Consider the following 26,024-nt stretch of genomic DNA (forward strand, 5'->3'; position numbering starts at 1 on the left):
TGAAAGCAGCAGTGTCTCTGGGAGGAAAGGGCTGAGGCATGGGTAGGATACCTCTGGGACTCACACTTTGATTCCCTTTTGCGACCTTGGACAAGGCCCACCGTCTGAGCCCCGTCCTCATATGTTGACTATAGGCAATAAAACCCATCTACCCTCCCCATACCTCTGTATGGCTGCTATGGCCCTCCATGTGTCATCCTTAGCCCTGCTGTTTCTCGCATCCTCCACTACTGGGTTTTAGATCCAAGGAGGCCATGCTTGTGAACCTTCTTGGCAATGGAAAAGAACCATCCCATTTCCTACTCTCTCTTTAGCCCAGTATCCTGATGGCCTTGGCCTACCATTTACTGGAGGGTGATCGTGTGGTCAACTTCCTGGGTTCCTTATCCGCAATAGGAGCTTAAATATAGGTGCTCCTCGGGCTTATGTCTCTTCCCACTCTACACTCACCCCGGGGATCTCACCTCACCCCTGTACACAGATGCGTCTCAGGTCTGTTTCCAGCTCAGATCCTCTGCTGAGCTCCACCCCTGTGCAGCCAGCCACCTGGTGGGTGTCTCCGCTAGCATGGCACACAAGCCCATCAAGCTCACCGGGTCCAGCCTGAACTCACCCCTCCCCAAACCTGCTCCTGCTATGAGGGACCACTCAGTGCGGGGACACAGCTGACCCAGTCATCCACCCAGAAACCTGAGTACCTTGCTCTTCCTCCCCTTCCTTCATCAACCACCAGCTTCTGAAAATTCTCTACCCTTAATCTCACACAGGTCTGCTCAACCTCTTCATCCCACACTACAGCCCAGCACCCCTGCCCTTCCTCTCTGAAGCCTCTGGCCAGGTCTCCCTGCCTGTGCTCTTGTCCACACAACTCCCCCCCCCCCACCCCCCCGCTCCACCCTCTCTGCCTGCCCTTTCATTCCTCTTAGAGTGAGCTTTCTGCCACTCCTTTTTTTCCATTATTCCCTTTTATGCCCCAGAGCCCTCCTCAGCTCCTCCCATCACTCTAATGTGTTATGTGTATTTTCAGCTTGTATGTGTTCTTGCAAAATGCAACTCGTGTGCATACATTTTTAATATGCTTTTTCCACTCAGCACTGGGTTTTAGGTCCTGTCCATGGTGCTATACGTACCCCCCCCCCCCCCCACCACCACCACCCTGCTTTGTGGGACTCGACTCCATGGCGCCCATTCACTCCCTGAAGATGGAGGCCCAGGTCCTGCTCTCGCAGGCACCACAGAGAGTGCGGTGATGGACTCCCTCATCCATTGTTCCTTATGGACCTGTGGGAGGAGTTCCCTGAGATGTGTGCCCGCGTAGAATTTCAGGTGTGGAGAGCGGCTACAGTGTTTGGACAGGTTCAAGCCTCGGATTAATGAGAGGGCACAGTCCTCTCATGGCAAAGCCAAGTGCAGGTCCCAGCTTGGAGGGCAAAGCCCTCCCAGCACAATTATAGCCAAAGGCTATGGTTGTAAGCTTGACCTTATGGTCCAAACCTGTGGTCCCAGGTAGCTGAGTGATGTGGGCTGCGGGAGGTGCAGCAAGTGCTGCCAAAACAAAGTTTGATAGAGTTCAGATGCATGTAATTGAGTAGATTCGAAACCCGCGAGAACATTGGAAACATCTTGACCACACCCTTATTTTGCCTCGTGGAATCTGGCTATAAAATAAAGACTCGGCTTGCAGGCTGTGGCAGTCTCTCCATCCAAGGACAGTGTCCCACCTAGCACCAGCTCTATTCTCTTGTCTATCTTCCTTAATCCTTCACTGCCCCCCCCCCCACAGGTTCACCCCTGGCCTTGCTGAGCGCGGCACATTCAGGGTCATGGGTATATATAAACAACGGGAATGAAGACAGATTCCCGTTCCAAATGGCTGCATTCATCTCCCTCCCACCAGCAGTGCCTGGGGATTCCTATATCCCCACGAGGAGGGAGCTTTCCAAAGCAGAAATCTCCATGTCTCCCCTGTTTGCCTCTCGCCTCCCCATCACGCCTTCCCACTGCTCTCCTGGTGAGGTCTCCCTCCTTAGCACAGCCTCCAAGGCCACAGTGACCAACCCTTGCCCTCCTCTTCCCTCCCACTGTGTTTTGCTGCACCTATGTATCTGCCCTTGGGCCTTGGCTCTATGTCCCCTGTTCTCCAAACGCATCTACCATACGGGCATCTTTCCAAACCCCCTGGAGGGGGGCAGGGGCGTTGTCTCTGGGAAGCCCTCTCTGACACCCCAGCCCCAAGCTGGTCTATATATCTCCTCTGGACCTCATAGCTCCACACTTCCCTTCATCACAGTACTGACCTGCTGGACTACCGGTGGCTGTATGTCTTATACTTCCCCACCAAAGTTTCTCAACCCCAGCACTTTGGACAATTTGGGATGAATAATTCTTCCCCATGGGGGCTTTCCCATGCATTGGAGGATGTTTAGCAGCATCCCTGGCCTCTACCCTCAATTCCAATAGCATCTCCTTCCTCAAGTTGTAGAAACCAAAAATGTCTCAAGATACTGCCAAATATTCCCCAGGGCTCCAAAATCACCCTGCTGTGGGGAACCACTGCATCAGACCATAAACTGCCCCGGGCTGGGCTGGGCCTCATTCCTGTCTGAATCTCGGGTACCCAGAGCAGGCACGGCCCAGGTTAGTGCTCAATCGATGTTACCCAAATGAATGGTGACCAATCTCTGGGTAAAGACCGGAGGGTGCGTCTCAGAGCTTAGGGTTCTGGGTTGTGCATGATGTCACGAGGTGGGAGGAGTCTCTTCTTTTCCTCCCTCAAAAAATACTCAAGTCATCACCTCCTTTTGTACTTATGCTCTCCCAGTGGGGGAGGGGAAACTGAAACACCCAGCAAACTTACCGTGTGGCCTTGAGGAAGCCGCTTCACCTCTCTGAGCCTCAGCTTCCCCACTTACAACGTGAGGACTAACAGCCTATGCGAGTCCGTAAACGTTGACTGAGTCAACGACGAAGACCATGCTCCTCTCACAGATTCCTTGTGCGGAGCAATGACTGCTCCAGACCCCGGGGCATCTCCCACCAGGAAACACTCAGGGGCCAGAGGTGAGCCACGTGGCATTTATAGTGAGCATGGCTGGGGCCAGGGCCTCCCCTGCAGAGGGCTGGGGCTCAGGGACATCACTGCTTCAAGGACATCGTCCAGGAACCCAGGGCCTGCATGATCCAGGAGCGTGGCTGGTGGGACGTGGGCAGGTTCTCGCAGCTGGAGCTCCAGCGGTGGTTGGCGGCCGGGTCACACACCCACAGGTCCCCATGTGGCAGTGGCCAGGAGGTCCGCCAGCAGCTGGCCAGGATGTTGTCCTGGGCTTGGGCCGCACAGATGCACACCGATGCTTCCGGGTCATGTCTCAAGTTTTCCAGAGCTGAGTCGTGGGAAGGAAGAGGCCACTTGTTAAGACCGGGTCCCCACATGGGTCTCACACCTCATCCTTCCTTCTCACTTCCACGCCTTGGCTTAGGCACCCTCGGCTCAGCCTCCCCTCATCTTACCGGTCTCCCAGCTCCTCAAATTGTTTACACTTCAAAGGCTGAAGCAAAACGTGCCTCCTCCAGGAAGGCTTCTTGGACTGCTCCAGCCTACCTTCCGCTTTCCCATCGGCTTTCCCAGTTACAAAAGTCATCTTCCCCCTTAAGAGTCTGAACTGCTTTCTCTGAACTAAGTGGTTTTGGTCTGGCTTTCTGAGCCTGTTTCCTAGACTATAAACTCCCCTAGGGTGGTGATGTCCTGTGTCTTGGTGACGCCATGGTACCTAACATGGACTTGCATGCATGAAGACTAACAACTGAACTGAGCTGAGGACTCTTGCCTTGGGACCCATCCCTTCCCTTTCCTCTGACCCATTGTGAGCCTACCCTTCTCTCACTGGCCCCTGAAATCTCACCAACAAAGGGCACAACTTACCGGCTTTAACTTCATTCAGACGCTCTTCCGTCATGATGCTATCCATGAAGGGGACCAGGGACCCTTGAGTATAATCCAAACAAGGGGTGAGTGCATCCACCTCCTGACTCTGACCCGCCCCCGTCCCGTCCTCGGACCAGACCGCCTCAGAGAAGCTCTTCCCACTCTTCTGCAGCCCCACAAATGAGGACACCAAGGCGAACTTCATTTTGACCCTGGGACAGAGTCCCCAAGAGGGGCCCTGGGAGAGGTGGCAGGCTTGAAGGGCGGGGTTGTTTAGGGCGTTTGAGCCACAATAACGTGAAAGACACTGAGTGCCTGGTGTCCCTTCCAGGCAGGCAGTTGGCAGGGCCCTTGGAGGGGCGGAGACCCAGCTCCTCAGCAATGGTGAGCAGCTGTCCCCCGCTCCCAGCGGCATGCCAGCAGGTCCTTGCATGGCCTGTACCTCTTGGAAGGCCCTTCCGACACTGCAAGCTCCCTAGGATGGGTGATGTCCTGTGTCTCGGTGACACCATGGTCCTTCTGGCTAATTCCTGTTTATCCCTGAATATTCAGCTCAACGGAGTTGCTCCCCTAGGAAGTCCTTCCTGCCCCTGCCCCCAAGCTAAGTGAAGCACCTCTCGGGGCTCCCAGAGTCCCTGTGCATGTCTCTCTCTGTATATACCGTGTTGTATTTCACATGTGATTTATGAATCTCCCACCAGACCAGGGGTTTCTTCAATCCACTGGGAAGGGGAGGGCTGGGGCAGTTTTGGAGGACCCTAAAGCATGTGTACGATTAAGTGCGTGTATGCCTTTTCCTAGAGAAAGTGCTCATGACTTTCTTCAGAGTCTCCCAAAAGATTGGTAACCCAGGGGTTGGGATCCCTGCCCACACTGGGGGCCGTCTGCGGGCAGAGGCAGGCGCTGCTCGGCCTTGTTCCCAGCACAGGCCCTGGCACAGAGGAGATGCCCAGGTATTAGATACCAACATGTTAAAAAGTGATTAATTTGAACGAGATTTAGGAAATAATGTCACTCCATGTGAGAAACATCCTGAGGGCTCCCCCAGCCCCAGGCATGGCTCCTCTGTCCCATCGCTGATCACTTTACCAGCCCTCCACTGTAAGCATCACCTCCTGAGGGTTCTTTGTTTCTCTAAACTAAGCCTAGTGACCGGCTCAGAGGAGAGGGTCAGCCACCATTTGCTAAATAAACCGCTGAAGGGATTCATGGATGGCTGGATAGATGCAAAACTGCAAATGAATTGAGGAAACTCAAGGAAACATTGCTTTACAAAGTGGGGGGCTGGGAGCATCATCCTCTCCAAGCCTCTTTGCAGCTGGTCCTCGGTGAAGGGTGTGTGGTTATTTGGGGGCCGGGTAGGGGAATAGCTGGGAGGAGACATGCCCAGTGTGTCAGCAGCAGGGTCCTGTGGGGGATTCTGGGTGAGGGGAATCTGCTATTTGTTTTCCCCACAGAGGCAGAGGTCGGGATTGTGGGAAATAGGTGAATGATGGTGACTAACACTGAGTGCGCACCTTGACAAGCCAGGCTTCACATTAAAAAGAAAAATTCTCATCCATCTGAAACAGGGGTTGAGCCCCAACTCACAGATGAAAAAACTGAGCTCAGAAAGGGGATCAAGGAGCTGAGGTTTGACTTCACTGTCCCACAGTGCCGCGTGGCCCTCCTGCTGGGCCTCGACCCAGGCGGGAAGCAGCAGCTTTGCTGGGTACAGGTGCCAAGGCTGTGGCCTGCACAAGGACCCCAGGCTGAATGCAGCCTGTGGCCCACTTCCCAGGCACTGATCTTAGAGGAGAGAAGACTTTTCTAATTTGCACCATGACTATCTGCTGGCCAACCCTCAAACCCAGGAAGGGTGCCAAAAGGGCTGGCAGCTTCCTCCCAAGGAATGGAAGCAAACTGGAGACTGCGCAGAGCCCCAGGAGCCAGGGCAGGTTACCTATGAACAGGACCGAGGACTTCCGGAGGGAGGCTCGGGAATTCTTGGAGTACTCCAGGCTCTGGCTGAGAAATGTGGAGGCGCTGTCTCGGTGGGTGTTCACCTGGGACAAGAGAACCCCAAGAGCGCTGAGTCCTCACACGGACTCATCCACTCCTCCCGATGCTGGGAGTGGCGACTCTGTCAGGCAGCCAAGCCCTGGCCCTTTGCCTCCTGAATACCCCTGCCTGAGTCCCCAGAGGCCAGCCTCACCTTCTCTTAGCTGATTACACAATCACTTCAGTTTCTCCTCTCCGACCCACCCCCCCACTGCAGCAAGCCGAGCGGGAGGTGAGAATGCATGTGGCACTCGAGGGACATGATCGATAAGGAGACAGGTCTGACCAGGGTGAAGGGTTCAATTGCAGAGCAAATGGGAATAAACTGGAGAGTGAGGAGGGTCTTAAAAGCCCTTGAAAACTAGACAGGAACAGGGCTTACTTATGCATTAGCAAATAGGCAGTCAGCTTTCATGCGTGATAGGGCAAAGGCAAATCAGTGTTTGGGGCAAAATAGTCTGACAGCGGTGTTCAGGATGAGTCTGATCAAGTAGAAACTGGGGGCAGGCATCCTGCTAAGAGGCTGCTGCGGGAGATGAAGAGAAGTCTGATCGGATCACTCCTCTGTGGACAATCCGCACATCAGGGAACAAACTCCTGGGCCTGGCGTGCAAAGCCTTCATGATCAAGTTCCTTCTCGGCCTCAGCTTCCACCACTGCCTCCACCCGCCTGCACCCTGTGCTCCAGGCCCAGGACGTCGCCAGGTCTCCCCAGGTCTGTGCCTGGTACCAGCAATGGCTCCTGATCTCAGTGCCCTTCCCTCTCTTCCTCCTCTGATGAATTCCCTCTTGTGCCTTGAGGCTCAGCTCAGAAGCCACCTCCTGCCTGAAGCTCCCTCAACCCTCAGGCAGAGCCGATCCCACCCCCCTTTATGTTTCTGCAGCATCTTGCACACTTTCTCACAGCACTTTGACCTTGTGCTATAGTTATGTATACCTGTTTCTCCCCTGGGTTCTGAGCTCCCCACAGAGAGGGAGCCATCTCACTCAATTCACACCCTGGGCAGGACTTGGCATGGTGCGGTACCCAGCAAGTGTAGGATGGATGGATGAATGAGTGCATGAATGAATGAACTGATGAATTGGTTACCACCCCTCCTAAAGCTAAGACTGGAACTTGACCTTCACATGAGCAAAGCTGTTGACACTCGGAGCCCAAAGAAGAGACTGAGAATCCTGCGGGGTCTAACACAGAGGTCGCAAGCTGGCAGCCCACAGGCCACAGTGGCCAGCCAAGCAGTGACCAGCACAGGGTTTTAAGCAAGCTAAATTGATCGCTAATTAATGTCTTATAAAAATCTGGGTTTCTGGCTTTTCTTGTGAAACCAGAGGCCTGGCAAGAGTGGCTGCACAGTGAGCTGGAGCACCCACACAGGCTTTCAGCGGGGCTGGGCCTCCAGGCTGCCGCAGGCCCTACCACTGCCCGTCACTCATGATCAGCATCGGCCCAGTCACTGGTCCCGGCAGATATCTGGATTAGTGCCCCAGCCAAACACTTCCTCCAGGCCTTTTTCTCTCTCTGAACAGTGATGGTAATAATATTAGACACTGGATTGAGGAGATTCTGAGCATTATTGATAATGGTGGTGTTGAGCCCTTTTCTCGATTCTAGTAACAATCTGTATATAGTTGTTAGGTTGGTATTGGCGATGCTGGCATGCTCTGTCCAGCTCTCCCTTTGGGTATGAAAAATGTATTACCCAGCTTTGGGCATTGCCTTGGCTGGAGAAAACTGCAGATCCAAGGTCACGTCCTTGTCCAGGGTGGCTGGCATCCAGAGACAGGTGCACACAGAGGGGTGAAGACTTTCCCCCCGGCCCCAGTCGGAGAATCTCACATAGTGTTGGCTGAGGCCTCCCCTGAACTACACTGAGGCTTGATTCTCTGTCACTCCTGCTCTTTGCCTTCCCTTCCACAGGTGTTGACCCCAAGGGTCCTCCCTCATACCATAAACCCCCAGCATGCTCATCTCTGGCTTAGAGTCTGCGTCCGGGGAACCCTGCCCATGACAACAGGGAAGGTAAAGGATGGCAAAGCTTCCTAGGTGTCATGCGGAGGAACCGGGCTGTGTCCGGCAATGCGGTACTTCACTACCTTAGGGTGTTCTCACTGTTACCTAGAAAGGGGATCTGCAGTCACATAAGTCTGGGAAACCATAAATTAAACAACCGTGAAACGTCCTTAGCACAGAACATCTCAAAGACTTTAATGAGCTGATGGCATTGCAAATACCCGAGAGGAAGATGACAATGTGGTATTTCCCACACTTATTTGAGAACTTCTCTTCTCCCCGGTAGGGCATGTCTCACCGAGCTGTGTCACAGACAGTGCACCCAGGAAGCTCGGTTGTAAACAAGGAGCCAAGGAGGCCCTTCCAGAAGATAAACATACACGTGTTTTAACCAGACCACCCTGCTGGCCTGGGTGGGGAATGGATTGCAGAAGGTGGGGTTAAAGGCCGGGACACCGACTGGGTGGCTGGACCCATGTCCCAGCAGAGGGACATCCACGACTAAACTAAAGGCAAGGACTGGGGATAGGGAAGGAAAAACAGACTCAGGGGTATTCCAGTTACTTAAGATTGATCCAACGTGGAAGGTGAGGGAGATGACGAGTCTAGGATGATCCTAGGGATCTAGAGGGACCGAGCAGAAGTGAAATGGGGAGGCCAGGAGAGGGATGCTGAGCTTGCAGTGCATGGGGCTCAGCCGGAGGTGTCTGGCAGGCCACTGGGAAGCGAACACTAGGAGTGAGGAGACAAGTCAGAGATGGAGATGGACATGCAGGAGCCAGCAACTCATGGGTGGCAGTGGAATTGCCAGTCAGGATGTATATAGAAAGAAGAAAAGAGGAAAGCGTTGCCCACGTCCAACATACTCATAAGGAACCACGGTAGTGTCAGAAGCACTCACAAGGTAGTTGCAAATTTTGGTCACCGCCTGCTGCTGGCTGTCCCAGGGCTTCCGGCTATAAGCTCTTTTTGGCAATTCCCAAGCCATGAAGCAAGAGCAACGGAACAGGGTCTTCACGCAGAACTGGGGACCAACAGGAAGAGAATGTCAGAGCTGCGGCATCCCGGGACAGCCAGAAAACGTCCCGGGAGAGAGTTGTGTGAAACTGGATTTTGGAAAATCAATTCCCATCTGAAATGTACAAGTAGGCTGGTTGTTTGGAAGAGGAATCCTGACAGGGGTGCGTTTGGAAAAGGGACTCCCACGGGATGGTCGGTGATTCTGGATCCGTTTCCACAGAGGGAGACGCGCCCGCAGGGCCTGCACACTCACCTGGCCCACCTTGGTGTTGCCCTCTTGCATGGTCAGCAGCAGAGGCACCAAGGTGCTGACCAGCTGCTCCTCCATGGCAGGCGTGCAGGGTGACCGCAGCTTCTGGACCACCTTGCCGTACAGGCTGATGCAGGAGGAGCGCACATCCTCGCGTGACTGGGATAGACACGGAGGCTCAGGCGCATCCCCTCCTCCAGGAGGCTGCCTGGGTCTCTGAGTCCCACATGGAGGCACCATGACCTTCTTTCCACTCATTCCGAGTGGCCCTCCAGGCGCAGGAGACAGACTAGCAGAGGCCGCCCGGTGGGGCTGACCTGGGGCTGGCCTCCCCCTCACCGGAGCCTAGATCCGAAGGTCCACCGGCTCTTCCGAGCCAGTGCTCCTGCTCACCTAAAAGGTGCCTCAGTGCCAAGTAGAAAAATGGCTCCCTCTGCCAGAACCGATAAAAATGCACCCCCTGTAGGTGCACCAATAGCAATGAACCAAGCCTCTGTGAGAGCTCCCTCCGTGAGAACCAATTAGAAAAGGACCTTTCTCTATGCAAACCTATTGCAAAAAGATGTGTTGGGATGACTTGGCCCTGCCCAGGCCCTGCGGGGCCGTGGGGTATTGCAGCCCGCAGGGCAGTAAAGAACTGCCCTCTATATGCCGATCCCCACCCCTCCCACCTCCCACCACCCACCCGGGGGTTTCCTTACGTCACTGAAGTGCGGCAGCAGGATCTGCAGCAACTCCACATAGACCGAGCTGTCATTCAGTTTCCGGTCCTGCCCCTTGAAGATGGTCTTGAGGTTGTGGCCTGCCTCCATCACCAGCAGCCCGTCCACGCTCTTCAGGCCCTTCACCATGGAGGGCAGGAGGGCCTGCACCTTGGCGGTCTGTGGGGCAGGAGCATTGGGATGGGGCTCCTACCTGGGCTAACAGGTAGGAGACCCAGCCTCTGATTCACGGAGAAGAATTTGGTGGAGCAAGCCCTGCTTCCAGGCTTTGCTATGCCAACCTCTCCCCCCCCCTGCCCCCCGCCCCCACCTCGCCTGGATGCCCTCCCTCAAGCTCTGCTCTCCCCGAAGCCCTCTTTGGCCTTGCTGACTCCTTCCTGGCCTGGACACCTGAGGCCCTTTGCTGTCTGCCCCCTTCCTTGTGTGGTTAGTTAGCTTTGTGAATCTGCACCCTGTCACTTCATCCCGCTATATGCATCCTGAGCTGCCACAGTGAGCGGTAGGAAAAAACAAAGCACTTTTAAAAATGCTAATGATTCCCCAACAAGCCTGGCCTTGGTTTCCTAATCTGTAAAACCCGAGTAATTGCTGCCATGCCCAGCCCCCCTTACACATACTGCCTTGAAGATCATTGTGAAAAGTCTGGATTAGAAACTATTTCAGAAAGAATAGAGTCTTCAGGGAATTATTAAGAGCTACCCATTTTACTGATGGGCAGCTGATTTTATAGATGGGACAGAAACGGGCTCTGATTCCAGCACTGGCATCCGAGAGCTGATGACGGCCAGCTCCATCCTCCCTCCAGCCCCGAGCCGGGCCGGGCCGGGCTCTCCTCTGCCCTCGGCTCACCTTCTCAGTCTTGCGGGCCAGGATGACCAGGCCTCGGATGGACAGAACCTTCATGATGGGGTTGTGGTGGTTCAGGCCTTCCGCCATCCGCCCCAAAGAGTACTCCTCGGGGATCCGCCGCACCTGCTCCATCTGGAAGAGCTGAGGGAGGGTGGCCATTACTCGCCGTGTGCCCATGCACCAAGAATCCGCTGAGAGCAGGGCAGAGGCAAATGTGTATTTGCGTCTCCAATCTGGTGCCTGGTGCACAGACATGTCCAGCAAAGGATGGTGGTTGCCTGGGGCACTAAGGGGGGGTCTGAGCAGAGTGGAATGGGTGAAGGAGTGGAGAGAGGAGGTGAGAAGGGAAGGAAGAGGGAGCTCATCATATTCAAGAGAAACTATGCTCACACAAAAACTGTACATGGTTAAGCACAGTTTGCACAGGAGAAAAGACCAGTAATGTGACCTGAGGCCTAGGCTCGGGGGGAGGCCTGGGAGCAGCCCCCACCGGCACCCAGGGCCCGGTTGGTACCTCCACGAAGAAGGCGGTGGCCGTGATCTTGTGCTTCTCATCGCCTCGCTCCAGAAGCGGGATGAGCAGGTAGAGGATGCGGCACCGCTCCTGGCAGGAGTATTGCACCATGGCCCTGGGGTTGGGGGCAGAGGGGCAGTCCCTCAGGCTCTCCAGCCCCATGGAGACCGGCCGGTGGGGGTCTGGCCATGACCCTCGAAACCATGGACAAGACCAAGGTCACCTGGGTTCTGTGCTCCCAAGGTTTCCCACCTGGACAGCATCTCAGAGGCCATCTAGGTTAACTGCTTTGTTTTACAGATGGGGAAACTGAGGCTTCGAGTGGGAAAGTGTCTTGCCCAGTAGCACAGGGCAAATCAGTAAGACAGATAGGCTCAGGACTCCCGACTGCACAGGACCAGTCTAGGAGGAGGAGACAGCAGGAGAGAGTGTGAGGGCCCGCCCACTGAGCCCCAGGCAGCAGCCTGATGTGTGCCCATGTGGCTGCATTTGATCCTCACCACGAAGGCCGATTACCATTACATCCCCATTTTCACAGAAAAGGAGACAGAGGCTCAGGGTCACAGCGCTGGGGAAATGGCAGGGCTGGAGCCCCAACCCGGGGCTCTCCACTCCAGCTGTCTTGTTTATTGTACCAAGTCAGTGCTTCTCAAAGTGTGGCCCCTGGATCAGCAGTATCAGCATCCCTGGAAATGCACATTCTCAGGCCCCACCCCAAATGGACTGAATCAGAAACTCTGGGGGTGGGGCCCAGCACTCAGCGTTTCAACAAGCCCTGTGAATGCCTGTGAGGCTCGCTCAAGTCCGAGGACCACTGCTCTACACTCCATTCACCAGTGAGTCCGAGAGTGTGGCCGCTGCAGAGTCTGGAGTGAGGCAGCCTGGGTTCAAATCCTGGCCCCACCACTAGCTGTGTGACTTGAGCAGGTCACTTAACTTCTCTGTGACTCACTTTCCTCCTGGGTATTATTTCCCACTGGGATAATAATAGTGCCATTTCATCAGCCATGGTGAGAATTAAAGGGAATAATCCACATACACATGGCCCTCTGCATGCCAACTTGCGCATAGTACGTGCTCGATAAATGTGCTGTGTCCTGAGACCCCGGGAGAGCACCATCCTGGGCATTTGGTGCAGGGTTGAGGGACAGGCTGTTCCCGCAGGGGTCACATCATTGACATCCAGGGGCCCTCTCCTGACCCCAGGGGAGGCGGTGGCAGGGAAGAGCCCTGGTCTGGGTCAGCAGGTCGTTTCCCATCTCTGCCACTTCCTGGCTGTGTGACTCTGGGTACATACCTGTCCCTCTCTGGCACCCTCCTCTGCATCAGTCATTCCTGCCCCACCAGTCAGCAGAAGGATAGTGAAAGCTCACCTGTGTTGAGCTCTTACCATATGCCAGGTGCCGTTCCAAGTACTTTATTTAACCCTCCCCCCAGATCTTGGTGTGGGTCCTGTTATTATTTCCATACTAATGAAGGGAAACGGAGACACAGGGAAGTGACTGCCCGGGTCACAGCTGGGAATGGCAAGGGGGTTCAGACGCAGGCAAACCAACTCCAAGGCCACACTCCGAACTACTTGACGGCCCCATCCTTTCTGCATTCGTGTGGGAAGGAATCATAACGCAGTGAGACAAGGGGCTTCATAAACCTCTCAGTGCTCTGCGATGCCGGGCACTGTGGCAGCCACGTTGCCTCCGCAGAGCATGTGCCGTCCCTCACATATGTGTCGTCTACCCGCGAGGCAGACGAAGCTCTCCTGGTTTTAGAGAAGAGGTGGTGGACTGAGGGGTTGGTTTGCCAGAGAGACACAAACCCACGTCTGTCGGTCTGAAGAAGCCGCGGTCTCTCCCCTCCCTCCGACCCCTGCCCGGGGCCCTGGCCTCACCTGGCCAGCAGGGACACGCCTCGGTGGTGGTGCTCCGCCTGCCCCATGAGCTCCCAGCCGCCCTGGTCATCCAGAAAGGTGGCCTCGTAGGAGCAGCCCATCTTCAGCAGCAGGGTTTTCACCACTTTGACCACCCAGCTGCCAAGACAAGGGGGCTGAGACCTCATGGCGCCCCGCTCCCAGCACGCTGGGCCTCCCTCCGCCCAGGCCTCTTCCACGGGCAGCTCCCATTTTAGCCAGAGGAGCTTCTCTCTGCCACGCTACTTGTTGGCTAATGTGCTCAGTGTATCCACAAAGAGTGGCTTTTGTACAAACAATCATTAGCTGTGAGAGCAAGAGAAAACAGAAGCAGTTTCCCTCCCTTTGAGCTGGTGCTTTACCCTCCCTTTTCCCGGGGCCTCTTCAGTGGGAGGAGCAGTCGGAGCTGGGGCTCCCTACCTCCCGGCCCTGCCTCATGCTCGCCCTCCACCCCTATGGAGCCCATGGCTGTGTGGTGCTCTGTGGGACAGTCCTGTCTGCTCATTTGGACACACACAGTCTCCTGTCCAACCCCGAGTCCTTCATCTGATTGGGACACTTAAGTAGTGAGTCCCAAACCTAGATGCACAACAGGACCTGGGGAGCTTGTACAACCTGTGGACTGACCAGGCTGGGCCCCGCCTCTGTGCTTTTGAAACCCCTGCATGAGCTTGGAGGACACTGCCAGGGAGTCGTCCTACTGTGCGCCCAGCACAGCACCAGGCGCTCACAGATATATAGTGTGTATATGTATGTGTATATATATGTGTGTGTGTATTTGTATGGCTATGTGTATGTGTATGGATATATATGGATATATATACATCTACATGTGTGTATAAACCTTTATTAAAATAAAAAATGACAATGTGTGGAATAAAGTTTACATTTAAACAGTGTTCTCCAGAAACCCAAACCCTTGCTTTAAGAGTTTATGACGCGCCCTGGCTGGTTTGGTCAGTGGTTAGAGCGTCAGCCCATGGAACGAAGGGTCACGGGTTGGATTGCTGGTCAAGGGCATGTACCTTGGTTGCAGGTTCTTCTTCTGGGTCAGGGCAAATTTCAGGAGGCAACCTATCGATGTGTCTCTCTCACATCATTGATGTTTCTCTCACTCTCTGCCCCTCCTCCCTCCCTTTCATTCTCTGTAGAAATCAATGGACAAAATATCCTCTGGTGAGGATTATAAAAAAGAGAGTTTATGATGCAGTTGTGTGGACACACCTTAAATGATACTGGGAGCTGGTGGTTCTCATCATTCAAGACGAAGCATCAAATATTTTGGAACTCAGGTAATTGGCTCAATTTTCACATTTTTGGTTTTGTAATGAATATTAGTCCAGTGTGAAAATTCAAGCTTCTGAACCCAGGGCATTCAGAATCATGCAATCTCTGTGCTAAAGCTTTGAAACATGCACTCAGTGGCAGCTGCACCAGCGATGTCCCCGGAGTGTAAAGTCACACGCGCGCGCGCACACACACACACACACACACACACACACGAAGGGACAGAGGGAGGCAGGCCCCAGACGTTGTCCACCTTAAGAGCCTATGGCTCACCCTCCCAACTCTCCCATCCATCCTCCTCCCTCATGCCCGAAACTCCCAGCACTGGCTGGATGGCTAAGCTGACATTTATACATTTTTGTTGGAGAAGGAAGGTTATATCTTCCATTTCAAGCATTAGCACCTTTAACTGAAACAGAAGGAGCCACCTGCAAACTAAAATTACAGCAAAATACCATTGTTTCCAGGTTTCAGATTGGCAAAGATAAAAATGTTTTCTACTACATTGTACTGGCAACGTGTGAGGAAATAGACACTCAGACACTCCGGAGGCAGTGCCCTCTGTGGGCAGCAGCTTGGCAAATCTGGTGTTTTAGGGTGCATTCCAATTCTGCTTTCATCACTTCATGGCCCAGCACTCTTTCCCCCACATATTGCTGCTCCACCTTAATATTTAGATGCAGGAACCCTCTGGTGCAGCCATTCCCCGCCAGGAGTTCCTCCTGCAGAGACAGCCACATGTGTGCACACAGACATGTGAACAGGCAAACTGCTGCAGCATTGTTTGTAGTTGCAATGGGCCTAAATCAAGAGGACCCTGCCCAGACAGCGTGGCTCAGTGGTTGAGCATCGACCTATGAACCAGGAGGTCACAGTTCAATTCCCAGTCAAGGCACATGCCCAGGTTACAGGCTCCATCCCCAGTAGGGGTGGGGGATGCAGGAGGCAGCCAATCAATGATTCTCTCTCATCGTTGATGTTTCCATCTCTCTCTACCTCTCCCTTCCTCTCTGAAATCTATTTTAAAAATTAAACAAAAAAAGAGGACCCTGGTAAAATAAATTGTGGTACATTGACATTTTTTACACAGGAATATTATGCAGTTGTTAAAAATAATGAGCAGTGCCCTAGCCGGTTTGGCTCAGTGGCTAGAGGGTTGACCTGCGGAATGAAGGGTCCCAGGTTCGATTCTGGTCAAGGGCACATGCCAGGGTTGCAGCTCGATCCCCAGTAGGGGGCGTGCAGGATGCAGCTGATCAATGATGCTCTCTCATCATTGATGTTTCTCTCTCTCTCTCTCTCTCTCCCTTCCTCTCTGAAACCAATACAAATATATATATATTTTTAAATGAGCAGCTGTATATGTAATGATCTCCAATATATAGCATATGCTAAAAGCAGAAATGCACACCTGTGTGAGGTTCACAGCCCCATTGGTGTAAAACTAGAGAAATAAACTTATGAGCTTATCTCTGCACACACGCCTCTGGGAGGGCAAGGAAGAACTCTGTCCTCCTGGGGAAGGTAACTGGGTGAGGGGAGGAAAGGAAGCTCACTTTTAATGTCTTTGGAGATTTTTACTATGTGCATATATTACCTATTCGATTAATAATTTAAAATCCGATGGTTGGGTCTTGGATGCAAACCTAATGCTGATAATAACCCCGGGGAAAGAGGAGAACGGCACGGTGAGCCCCGGGGGAGGGCCGGTTCTCCTGGGGCCCAGCACTGGGCAGAGTCTGACACACAGACAGGTGCTGGACAAATGACTGGCTTTCACAAAAGTGTGCTTCTGTTTTCTCTTCTAGCCCCACAGCTAATTCCTATCGGCTAATTCCTAAGGGCCCAGGCTGCGTGGCCAGAGACGGCAGGAGCATACCGCACGGGTTCGAAGACGGGGGGCTGTGCGTTCTTCTTGATGTCCTTGCGGCCAGGCTGGGAAGGCGGGCGGCGAGGCAGGTTGAGGCCGATGTGGTAATGGACCTGAATGAGCAGGGCCAGGAGCAGCTGGGGGTAGATGCGCCTCACACGGCCCAGGCAGCTATTCACCGACAGGAGCTCGCACAGGCCGCTGGCTGCCTGAGGGCAGAGGGGAGGCTGGTGGGACGTCCTGCCCATTGCCTCGGCATCCCTGGCAGGGGATGCACCGCTTCTCTAGGTCACACCTGGATCTTTGCTCTACTCTGGCCCAGCCTGGGAAAACCCAGATTCCCTCCGAGCCTCACCCGGCTCCCAGCTCTCTGGGCGAGCCCTGCACCAGAGTAACAACAAAAGCCTGCCGCTTGACGTTCACACCCCTGGAAGATCCTGCTGGAGGGATCCCACCCCATCTCTTGGGAGGTGGAGTGTCAATCACTCGCACTGTCAGTGAGGAGACAAGCTAGATGGGGGACGGGACTTGCCCAAGGTCACCCCCTTGAGGGCAGAGCTGGGTCTTGAGCCCAGGGTTTGAGATAAGGCTGTAGCTGCCCTGTCTCTTCCTCTTTGTAACACAGGCACACAGACCGCGAGGGGCACCAGCTGACCCTTTACTTTGGGCCATTAAACTGCCCCGCTGCCTCCCCATATAGCCAGCAGCCAAAACAAACCCCAGCCTTGAGCAGAGGCAGGGAGGAACAGTCCTGGACTCTCTCACCCCAAACCCACCTGCCTCACCCTCCTGCCCCCACACCAGCCTTCCCAAGTCCCAGAAACTTGACTTTGTTGGTGTTTGGCCCACCAGGTTCCCAAGGACCCAATTTGCACTCACCTCCCAACTTCACCTACCAGTCCTCTCTGGTCCAGGCCTGGGCCCACCCCTCACACTCGGCCCCTCCTCTCACATTGGGCCCACCCCTCACACTCGGCCCCTCCTCTCACATTGGGCCCACCCCTCACACTCTGCCCACCAAGTCCTCTCTAACTTGCAGGACCATGTGCGGTGGGAGGGGGCAGTGATGGGCTGGGGTCCTGAGACCTGATGGCCCATTCTGGTTCCATCACTCCCTGCCCCTCTTCAGGCCTCAAATTCATCCTCCATAAAGTGAGGTTATGGTCCTCTTCCAGCCAGCTCACAGGTGTGGTGGGAATTGAATGGAGGAGAAGGGAGAATGCTTTCTAAAGAAATGGTTGAGCCCTGACCAGTCTGGCTCAGTGGATAGAGCGTCAGCCTACGGGCTCAAGGGTCCCAGGTTCAATTCCTGTCAAGGGCATGTACCTTGATTGCGGGCACATCCCCAGTGGGAGGTGTGCAGGAGGCAGCTGATCAATGTTTCTCTCTCATCGATGTTTCTAACTCTCTATCCCTCTCCCTTCCTCTCTGTAAAAAATCAATAAAATAAAAAAAATAAAAAATAAAAAAGAAATGGTTGAAATCTGTGCCACCAAAACCCATGGCTTGTTCCCGTGGAAATAAAAGACATAATGTGGGCCAGATGAGAACAATAAGTGGCACTTATTTGTAATTCGCAGCTTAAGTAACCCCTTCACATACACTACCTCGCTCTTCTTAACAGGTAAGACAGACAGGCAGGAGTTATTACTACCCATTTTACAGACGTAAATATGAAGGATAAAGAGAGGGAAGTGACTGACCAAGGTAAATATGGAGGATAAAGAGGGGGAAGTGACTGACCAAGGTAAATATGGAGGATAAAGAGGGGGAAGTGACTGACCAAGGTAAATATGAAGGATAAAGAGGGGGAAGTGACTGACCAAGGTAAATATGGAGGATAAAGAGGGGGAAGTGACTGACCAAGGTAAATATGAAGGATAAAGAGGGGGAAGTGACTGACCAAGGTAAATATGGAGGATAAAGAGGGGGAAGTGACTGACCAAGGTAAATATGAAGGATAAAGAGGGGGAAGTGACTGACCAAGGTAAATATGAAGGATAAAGAGGGGGAAGTGACTGACCAAGGTAAATATGAAGGATAAAGAGGGGGAAGTGACTGACCAAGGTAAATATGAAGGATAAAGAGGGGGAAGTGACGGAAGGAGGAGTGGATAAATGCCCAGGGCAGGGAAGGCACGGGTGCTGGTGCTTGGTCACAGAACTCAGTGCTGGGGGAGAGGCAGAGAGATCAGGGGTGAAGCACAGGGTTGAAGGCAGGAGATCTGGGTGTGAGTCCTGGCACCGCTGCTCCCCGCCTGTGTGACCTTGGGCAAGACATGGACTGGACTGCTCAGCGGGAGCATCTTTCTCTGTAAAGGATAATGCCAACCACTCCTCCATTCCCCATATCTTTGTTTGTTTGCTTTCCTCCATCGGAATGTCTTGCTCTCTGCTGTATCCCCAGAGCTTATGAGTGTGCATGGCACATAGTAGATGCTCAATAAATATTAGTTGAATATATCAGTTCAAAAAATGTTTAATGTCTATTGTGTGCCAGGTGTATGTTAGACATTGGAGATATCATGGTGAGCAAAACAGGCTCAGTTATTCATCTTCATGCACCTCACAGATTAATCGAATGACCCCCTCCAACTACTGTCAAATCACAACTGGGGTAAATTCTCCCAAGATAAAGTATGTGATGCAAAGTATAATATGCACATGTTTTATCTAGTCAGGGAGATCGGGGAGGGCTGCCCTGAGGAGGTGATGCTTGAGTTGAGAGCTGAGGGAATGAATAGAAGTTAGCTTGGTGGAGAGTAGTCTAGGCAGAGGAAACAACATGTGCAAAGGCCCTGTGACAGGAGATAGCATAGCATGTATGACATTCTGGTCGGGACCAGTGAGGCTGGAACAAGCAAGAGGAGCATGGAGTGTGGTGAGGCCAGTGGGGGGGTGGGGCCTGCAGCACGGGTAGGGGCACTGTGTTCCTCTCAAGGGCAATGGGAAGCCATTGAGGAGGCGGAGAAGAGCCGATGCGCATTTCTCAGAGATTTTTTGGCTGCAGTACAGATTGCAGGGGCGGGAGCAGGAGCAGGGAGTGGGCAGGGATATTCCCCAGCTGCCTTAGACCAGGGCAGCGGTGATAGAGGCAGAGAGAAGCTGTCTCTCGAGCCAGCGACCTTCCTGCAGTCGGAGCCCCTTCCCTCTGTGTTCCTAGGGCTGAGCTCTGAGCCTGGCAGCAAGAAGAGCGTAAATGTTTTGTGTCACCAAAGGAAGGAATGAGTTGTTTAGTCTTCACAGCCACCTGCAAGACAGATACTCGTCTTTGCATTTATAGATGCAGAGACGGAGCCTCAGCGAGGTACAGCGACCTGCTAAGTAACATAGCAACGCCGGTTCTCAGACGCAGGTCTGCCATCCCCGGTCATTTCCTGTTCACTACCCCGGGATGCTGATGGGACTGTGAGTGGCACTACCATTGTCATCGGTGGGTCATAATCAAGAGCCCAGAGGCAGAGGCTTGCCCAAGGCCACACAACTAGCTGCCAGCAGAGCAGGGCAGGAGAAGCCGAGAAGAGAAGCCGGGTGTGGTAAGCCCAGCAGGGGCAGGAGGGGCAGGGGCAGGGGCAGGCAGGCAGGTCTCACCGCTAGGGGCACGATGGAGGCCCTGCCCTTCTTGGTGACAGGCTTCTCCTTCAGGCTGGTCAGGAGCAGGTCCAGGAGTTCTCGGACATCACAGCTGGGCTTGCCCAGTATCAGCTGCCTCCACATCTCGGCTCCATTGCTGGGGGGTCAGGGGTAGGATATTTAGTGAGGACCAGGGCAGGGCTCCCACCCGGCCTTCCAATGGTATCCATGAGCATGCCAGCAAATTTCTGGAACGATCCAGAAAACACTCCCTGTGAAGCAGGGGCTAATAGTGATAGAAAACCCGGTTTCCTAGATATTATGCCAGGTGCTTTATATGCAAGTTATTACTCCAGCACATATTGAGCATCTGCTGTCTGCCAGGCACTAAGCAAATTTCTGGGGCTACAGGTGTGAACAAGATATTAAGCCATTCAGAGTCACTGGATTCTCACAATGACCTCAGGGTGGGTTGCTATTCCCATTTCACAGATGCAGAGTTGAAGCTCAGAGAGGTGGAATCGCCAGTCCAAGACTACACAGCGAATGAGCTGTATTGTCATGAAGTGACCAGGTCTGATGTCTCCAAAGCCTAAGCCCTTTGGGGCCTGGAGCCTGCATTTGCCACATCAGGAGCCCCCACTCCTGTCCCTTAGGAGGCAGTCCACCAGGCAGGGGAAGGCATCTGTGCAGGCGGCACCAGCCTGCGGACACACCTATCCTGGGGACTGGAAAGCATTGAGAGGCCAGTGCTTCTGCATGAGGTTGAACCTTCCATTAATTTTCCAGCTCTGTTCCCCTGGAAACCTGATAAAGACAGTATGTCAACTATGTTGCTAAGCACCGTTGCTTATGGTAAAAATGACCCAATTGGTAAATTGCATCTGGGCTGGGAGGAACTGTAAATTAACTATAAGAACCGATGGGGACGCCGTAGCATTGCGCTTCCTGGGGTGCAGGGACTCTTGTGACTGGATTTGTCCCTGTGGGGACCATGGAAAGCAAAGTCTATGAGTTATTTGTTGTAAGAAATACTAGTTCCTGTGAGGCCAGAGACATTTAAGCCAGGGCAGCTCCTGCACCTTTCACCTGAGAGGCCCAAGAGACCAGCTCTTGGACACAAGGTCAAGAGTAAAGTGAGGAAAGTGAAGCATCTGGGGCACAAAATTTAAGGAGTCCCTCACTCTCGGGCTCATACAAGTGCAGGCCTGGCACCTGAGAGCAAGGGCCTCCTTAAATGTTGTTCCAGCTGTCTGGTGGCTTCATGGGCTGCTGCATGGTTTCCTGCAAAGAGGAGCCCCTGACACTCCCCCTCCGACTAGGATATCCTGAGCGACCCTAAGTCAAGCGTGGCCCTGGCGGCCTCATGAGTCCGAATGTTTAGTGGCGCCAAGAAGAAAACGCTCTGGCGGGCAGTGAGGTCAGAAGGGCACACTTCTCGCAGGTGGGAGAACAGACCTATGTCATGCAGCCCACACCACCGATGTCTTTGGTGTCTATGAATGACGCCAACTCTTATTTAGAAGCACGCCCCATTTGCATAGCTCCGCACAATTCTTTTACATTCATTCTCAACCAAACATCGTATGATGTGGACCACCCATTTTCTGCCTGTTTTAGCCATTCCAAGGTGTGGGAGCATTTCCTGGGCTGAGCAGCTGGAGCAGTCCGACTGGTGTCTCCTGCCTACAAGCTCACATCTGGCCCCAGTCCTCTCTGCCCATCAGGCCACCTGTTCCCTGGAGGCGGAGAGCCTGGACCGTCCTCCTGCACAGGCCCCGGACCCGGCAGGGACTCAGCACAGCTGGCTGCATTACTTGTCACGACCACTCATGTGGAATGGGAATGCAAGGATTGCTTCCTCCTTTTGCCTGTGGGAGAAAACTAAGCCCCGAGAGGTCATCAGGGTACCAAGACCACACAGCGGCTAAAGGCTGAGTCAGGACTGTCTCCCAGGCTTCCTTCCTATGGCATCATTAAAGAGCTCTGGGCTCGGAGCTGGTCAGATCTGAGTTTAGGTCCTCATTCTGTTGCTAGCTCAGAAACTTCCCGGCTGGCTGGCATGGCTTGGTGGTTGAGCGTCGACCTATGGTTCGATTCCCAGTCGGGGCATATGGCTGGTTTATGGGCTCAATCCCCAGTAGGCAGTATGCAGGAGGCAGCTGATCAATGATTCTCTCTCATCATTGAAGTTTCTCTCTCTCTCTCTCTCTCTCTCTCTCTCTCTCTCTCTCTCTCTCCCTTCTTTTCTGAAATCAATAAAAAAAAAAAAAAAAGCTTTCCCCTGAGCCTTAGTTTCCTGATCTGTAGAATGGGGTTATTGCACTATTAATACTGAGCAAAGTCAGCTAGCTGTGCTTGGGAAGTGCTTACTGGTTGTCATAGCACCACAGCTCACAGAGGAGGGGCCATCTGGAAGGGCAAGGGGCTCCTCTGGGTAGAAGGAGAGTCCCAGACTGAGGGGCGGGGAGGGGGAAAGCTGCTTTGACCCTCTGAGATGTAGGGGCTGACAAGCCCCCCTTACTGGTACCTGTCCAGTGGGAGGGGGCACATGAGCAGGGCCACGACGACCTCGGTCATGAACGAGCTGGCCAGGAGAGAGATGGGCAGCAGGGCCACCTCCCGGGCCCGGGGCTCCTGGATGTGGCTCAGCTGCACGTAGATGGCCTGCATGATTTCCGGGATCTGGAGCACAGGGGCGGGCGCCGTGAGCAGGGGGAGGCCCATGGGAAGCAAAGGGAGGCGTGGGGGCAGGGAGATGGAGGAGGAGAGGAGTGACAGGATAGAGTGACAGGGGCGAGGGGCACACAGAGAGAAATGGGGAGGGCAGATGCCTGCTCCTTCCCTGAAAGTGAGCCCCTTTGTCTTCACTGCCCACCTCCACCCCACACCGCATGGGTGAGTTTTTTCTCGCCCCAAGTTGGGAGCACCTAGAACTCAGCCACCACCAGCCCTCTCTGCCTGAGGGATGAGCGGGCCCTGTGGGGTCTCCCCGCCCAGCCCCTGCTCCCAGGGCCTTACCACCTCCAGTGCCCTGTGCCGGTACCACTCCAGCACTGAGCTGAGCGTCACCTCCGAGGCCAGCTGCATCATCTCCCCTGAGTCTCTGCCCCGAGCCTCCACCTCCGAGCCGCCTGTCAGCCCTTCCAGGGCGGCTAGCAGCAGGTCCTTTACCTGCTGGGGCCCCAGGAAGTCTCCAAACTCCTGAAACAAAGGCGCAGAGATGCAGGCGCACGTGGACAGCCCCCGAATGAGCTGTACACAGCTGCATAAATGCGCCAGACGGGCAGAGGTCAGCAGGGAGGAGCTACAAAACAGGGGCAATGTGACCCGTATGCTGTGGCACAGGCCAGAGGGGTCATGGGCACTCAGCGTGGCCCACATGGTCGGGGCAGGCTTCCTGGAAAGGGGACTTGAACCTGGAAAGACGGGAGGGGTGGGGAAGGCATTGGGCATGGGCGCTGCCCTTCTCCCGCATCCCCGGGAAGGCCCCGGGCAGGGGCAGCCCGCAGTACCGCGATGACACGCAGAATGTTCTGGCATGGGCTGGCAGGGTTGTAGGGCCCCAGGAACCGCTTGTTGCTCTCATACAGTTCCTTCTTGTTGGTCTCCCTCTTATCTCTGGCTCCTGCAAGAAGAGGGCCTTCTCAGTGAGGCCCAACCACCACGCCTTTGAAACGTTTTGTTAAACGTAGATGGAGGCAGTGCATACATCATAGGCACCCAGCTTAATGCACTTTCAAAGGCTCAGCCTAGCCATGTAACTGGGCCTAGACCCAGAAACAGAACACGATCAGCACCCAGAAGCCCCTCTTGTGCCCTTTCCGGTCCGCTCTCCCCTCGGCACCCGGGAACCATGGTTCTGCCTTCACCCACAGATTGGACATCCTTGCTGTTGGACTTCTATGAATGGACTCATGTTATCCTTGATGTCTGCCTTTCACGCAACATCATGTGGGCGAGATTCATTGGCACCACTGCAAGCAGTATTGCTTCATTCATCTCAGTGCTGCATAGTTTCCCATGGTATGAATATACTACAATTTATGTATCTGTTCCGCTTCTGAGGGACATTTGGGTTGTTTCCAGCTATTATGCATCGTGCTGCTATGAACATTCCAGTATGTCTAGTCCATGCCTTTTAGTGAATAAACGTACACATTTGTTAGGTGGGTGGCTAGGAGAGAAACTGCTATGTGTTGGGGCAGGCATAGGTTCAACGTCAGGAGATACTGACAGTTCTCCACAGCGGGGACCATGTTCTCCCACCCGCAGTGCACGAGAGTTCCAGTGGCTTCACGTCTCACCAGCATGAGTACTGTCTGTATGTTTCATTTTTGTCATTCTGGTGGGTGTGTGGCAATACCTCTTTTAATTGGCAATCGCCCTACCCCTGGCATTCCCAACCCCCCTTTCTGCCCTTTTTTCTTTAGGATTTATCATCATCTAACTTACTATATGCATTACTTTTTTATTTTATTGTCTCCTAACAACAAGGAGGCAAGCTCAACAGGATTCTTTAATTCATTAATTTTATATTTGTCTTCACTGCTGTGTCCCAGGGCCTAGAATAGTCTCTGGCACATGATGGCTCTGTTTTTTCTATTGAAGGAAACACATTTCAGGTGCATTTTCTGAGCCCTTACTATGGCCTGGCCTGGGTCCTCCCTGGATCCCCCAGCATAGGCAAGACATGGGCATAAGAAAGGTCCGTCAGGGTGGAGTGACCACATGGATCAAGTGTGTGGGTGGTATGTAAAGGGAAGGAGCTTGAGACCTAGAATTAGGCACACGCAGGTTCATATTCTAGCTTGGCTGCTTCCTACAGGGGGAAGGGGCCTGGACAAGCCACTTTGCTCCTAGAGAACCTAACAGAGTGGGTTTGGCCTCAGGTTGTCAGATAAAATACAGGATACCCAGGTAAATGTGAATTTCAGGTAAACAAATAATTTTTAGTGAAAGTGTATCTCAAATATATAGTCAATCAAATTATTCATTGTTTATCTGAAACTCACAGCTAAGTGGGTGTCCTACCCTTTCATTTGCCAACTCTAGCCATGTGTACTAACTTGGTCTATGCTATTCCTGCCCCTAAGGCTGATGATGGACATGACTTATACCACTTTCACCCATCACTCAGGAGGTCTGAGTGGTTCCTGGGCAGCAGGGGACACCGCCCAGGAGCCAAATCTTTGTCCCAAATGCTAGAGGTCAAGAAAAGCAAGGACGCCAGACAGATCCCAAAAGGCTGAAACTGATCATCCTTGTAGGCATGGGGAAAACAAAACTATTGGACAAATGTCTATGTGTGGCACTGAGCTGGTCTCTTACATATATGATCTCATTTAAGCTCTCAAAAATCTTGCAAGTTATATCCTACTGCACCCTTTTTTATGGATGAGGAAACCTAGGCCTAGACGAGAGAAGTACTTGTCTGCAGTCACACAGCTAGGAAGGGCTAGAGCTGATCTTGTACCTAGGTTACTCTGCCTCCGGAGCCAGGGAAGTTTAAACCATATGCCCAGGTCCCTTGGTTTGGAGCAATGTTGGGACTATGGCAAAAAGAAGGATGCAAGGAACAGGTGATACTGTGCCATCGGGGCACCTGTGCCAGCCCATACTGCATCACTAGCTCCCTGAAGCTGAATCCAGGGATGTTCTCCACCAACAGGTTTTAACCACTCCCAATTCTAAGATAGAATCTGTTTTCTGTTCATTCAATAAATAATCACTAAGCACCCACCATGTGCCGGCCCTTGGGGATTCAGTGGTGAACCAGACACAGCCTTGCCCTGCCCTCAAATGGGGTTATAGTCTAGTGGGAAAGACAGACCAGGAAACAAGATTTAGGGCTAGCATGCCTGAGTATATATGGTTCCATAGGAATGTGAAAACGAGTCACCAATTAAACTCGGGAGGATGAGGAAAAGCTGAGATAGAAGGAATGCTTAAATCAAAATAGGTTTGTTTGTAGCCTTTGTCCCCTGGTCCTGTGGGGACTGTGTTTGTGCCTCTGCAGACCCCATCAGACCCTTTGCTGGTCTCCACGATCTCCCACCAG

The 26,024-nt window shown here is 53.4% G+C and overlaps 1 protein-coding gene across 1 annotated transcript in view; it reads right to left on the reverse strand.

Annotated features, from left to right (window-relative positions):
* Window positions 1-3,135: 3,135 nt before the first annotated feature.
* The window catches only part of MROH7 (maestro heat like repeat family member 7), a gene marked incomplete at both ends in the record, with an annotated part of 41,582 nt that continues 18,693 nt past the window's right edge, over window positions 3,136-26,024 (reverse strand). Inside the window, 14 exons of the mRNA XM_080655225.1 lie at window positions 3,136-3,380; window positions 3,920-3,982; window positions 5,865-5,967; window positions 8,875-8,997; window positions 9,247-9,402; window positions 9,945-10,124; window positions 10,815-10,955; window positions 11,329-11,443; window positions 13,217-13,354; window positions 16,401-16,600; window positions 19,982-20,120; window positions 22,494-22,648; window positions 22,985-23,167; window positions 23,479-23,591. Coding sequence (XP_080511351.1) covers window positions 3,136-3,380; window positions 3,920-3,982; window positions 5,865-5,967; window positions 8,875-8,997; window positions 9,247-9,402; window positions 9,945-10,124; window positions 10,815-10,955; window positions 11,329-11,443; window positions 13,217-13,354; window positions 16,401-16,600; window positions 19,982-20,120; window positions 22,494-22,648; window positions 22,985-23,167; window positions 23,479-23,591 — 2,054 coding nt within the window. The remainder of the gene's footprint in view (window positions 3,381-3,919; window positions 3,983-5,864; window positions 5,968-8,874; window positions 8,998-9,246; window positions 9,403-9,944; window positions 10,125-10,814; window positions 10,956-11,328; window positions 11,444-13,216; window positions 13,355-16,400; window positions 16,601-19,981; window positions 20,121-22,493; window positions 22,649-22,984; window positions 23,168-23,478; window positions 23,592-26,024) is intronic.

Source organism: Plecotus auritus, assembly GCF_963455305.1.
Source record: "Plecotus auritus genome assembly, chromosome: 2".
NCBI lineage: Eukaryota > Metazoa > Chordata > Mammalia > Chiroptera > Vespertilionidae > Plecotus > Plecotus auritus.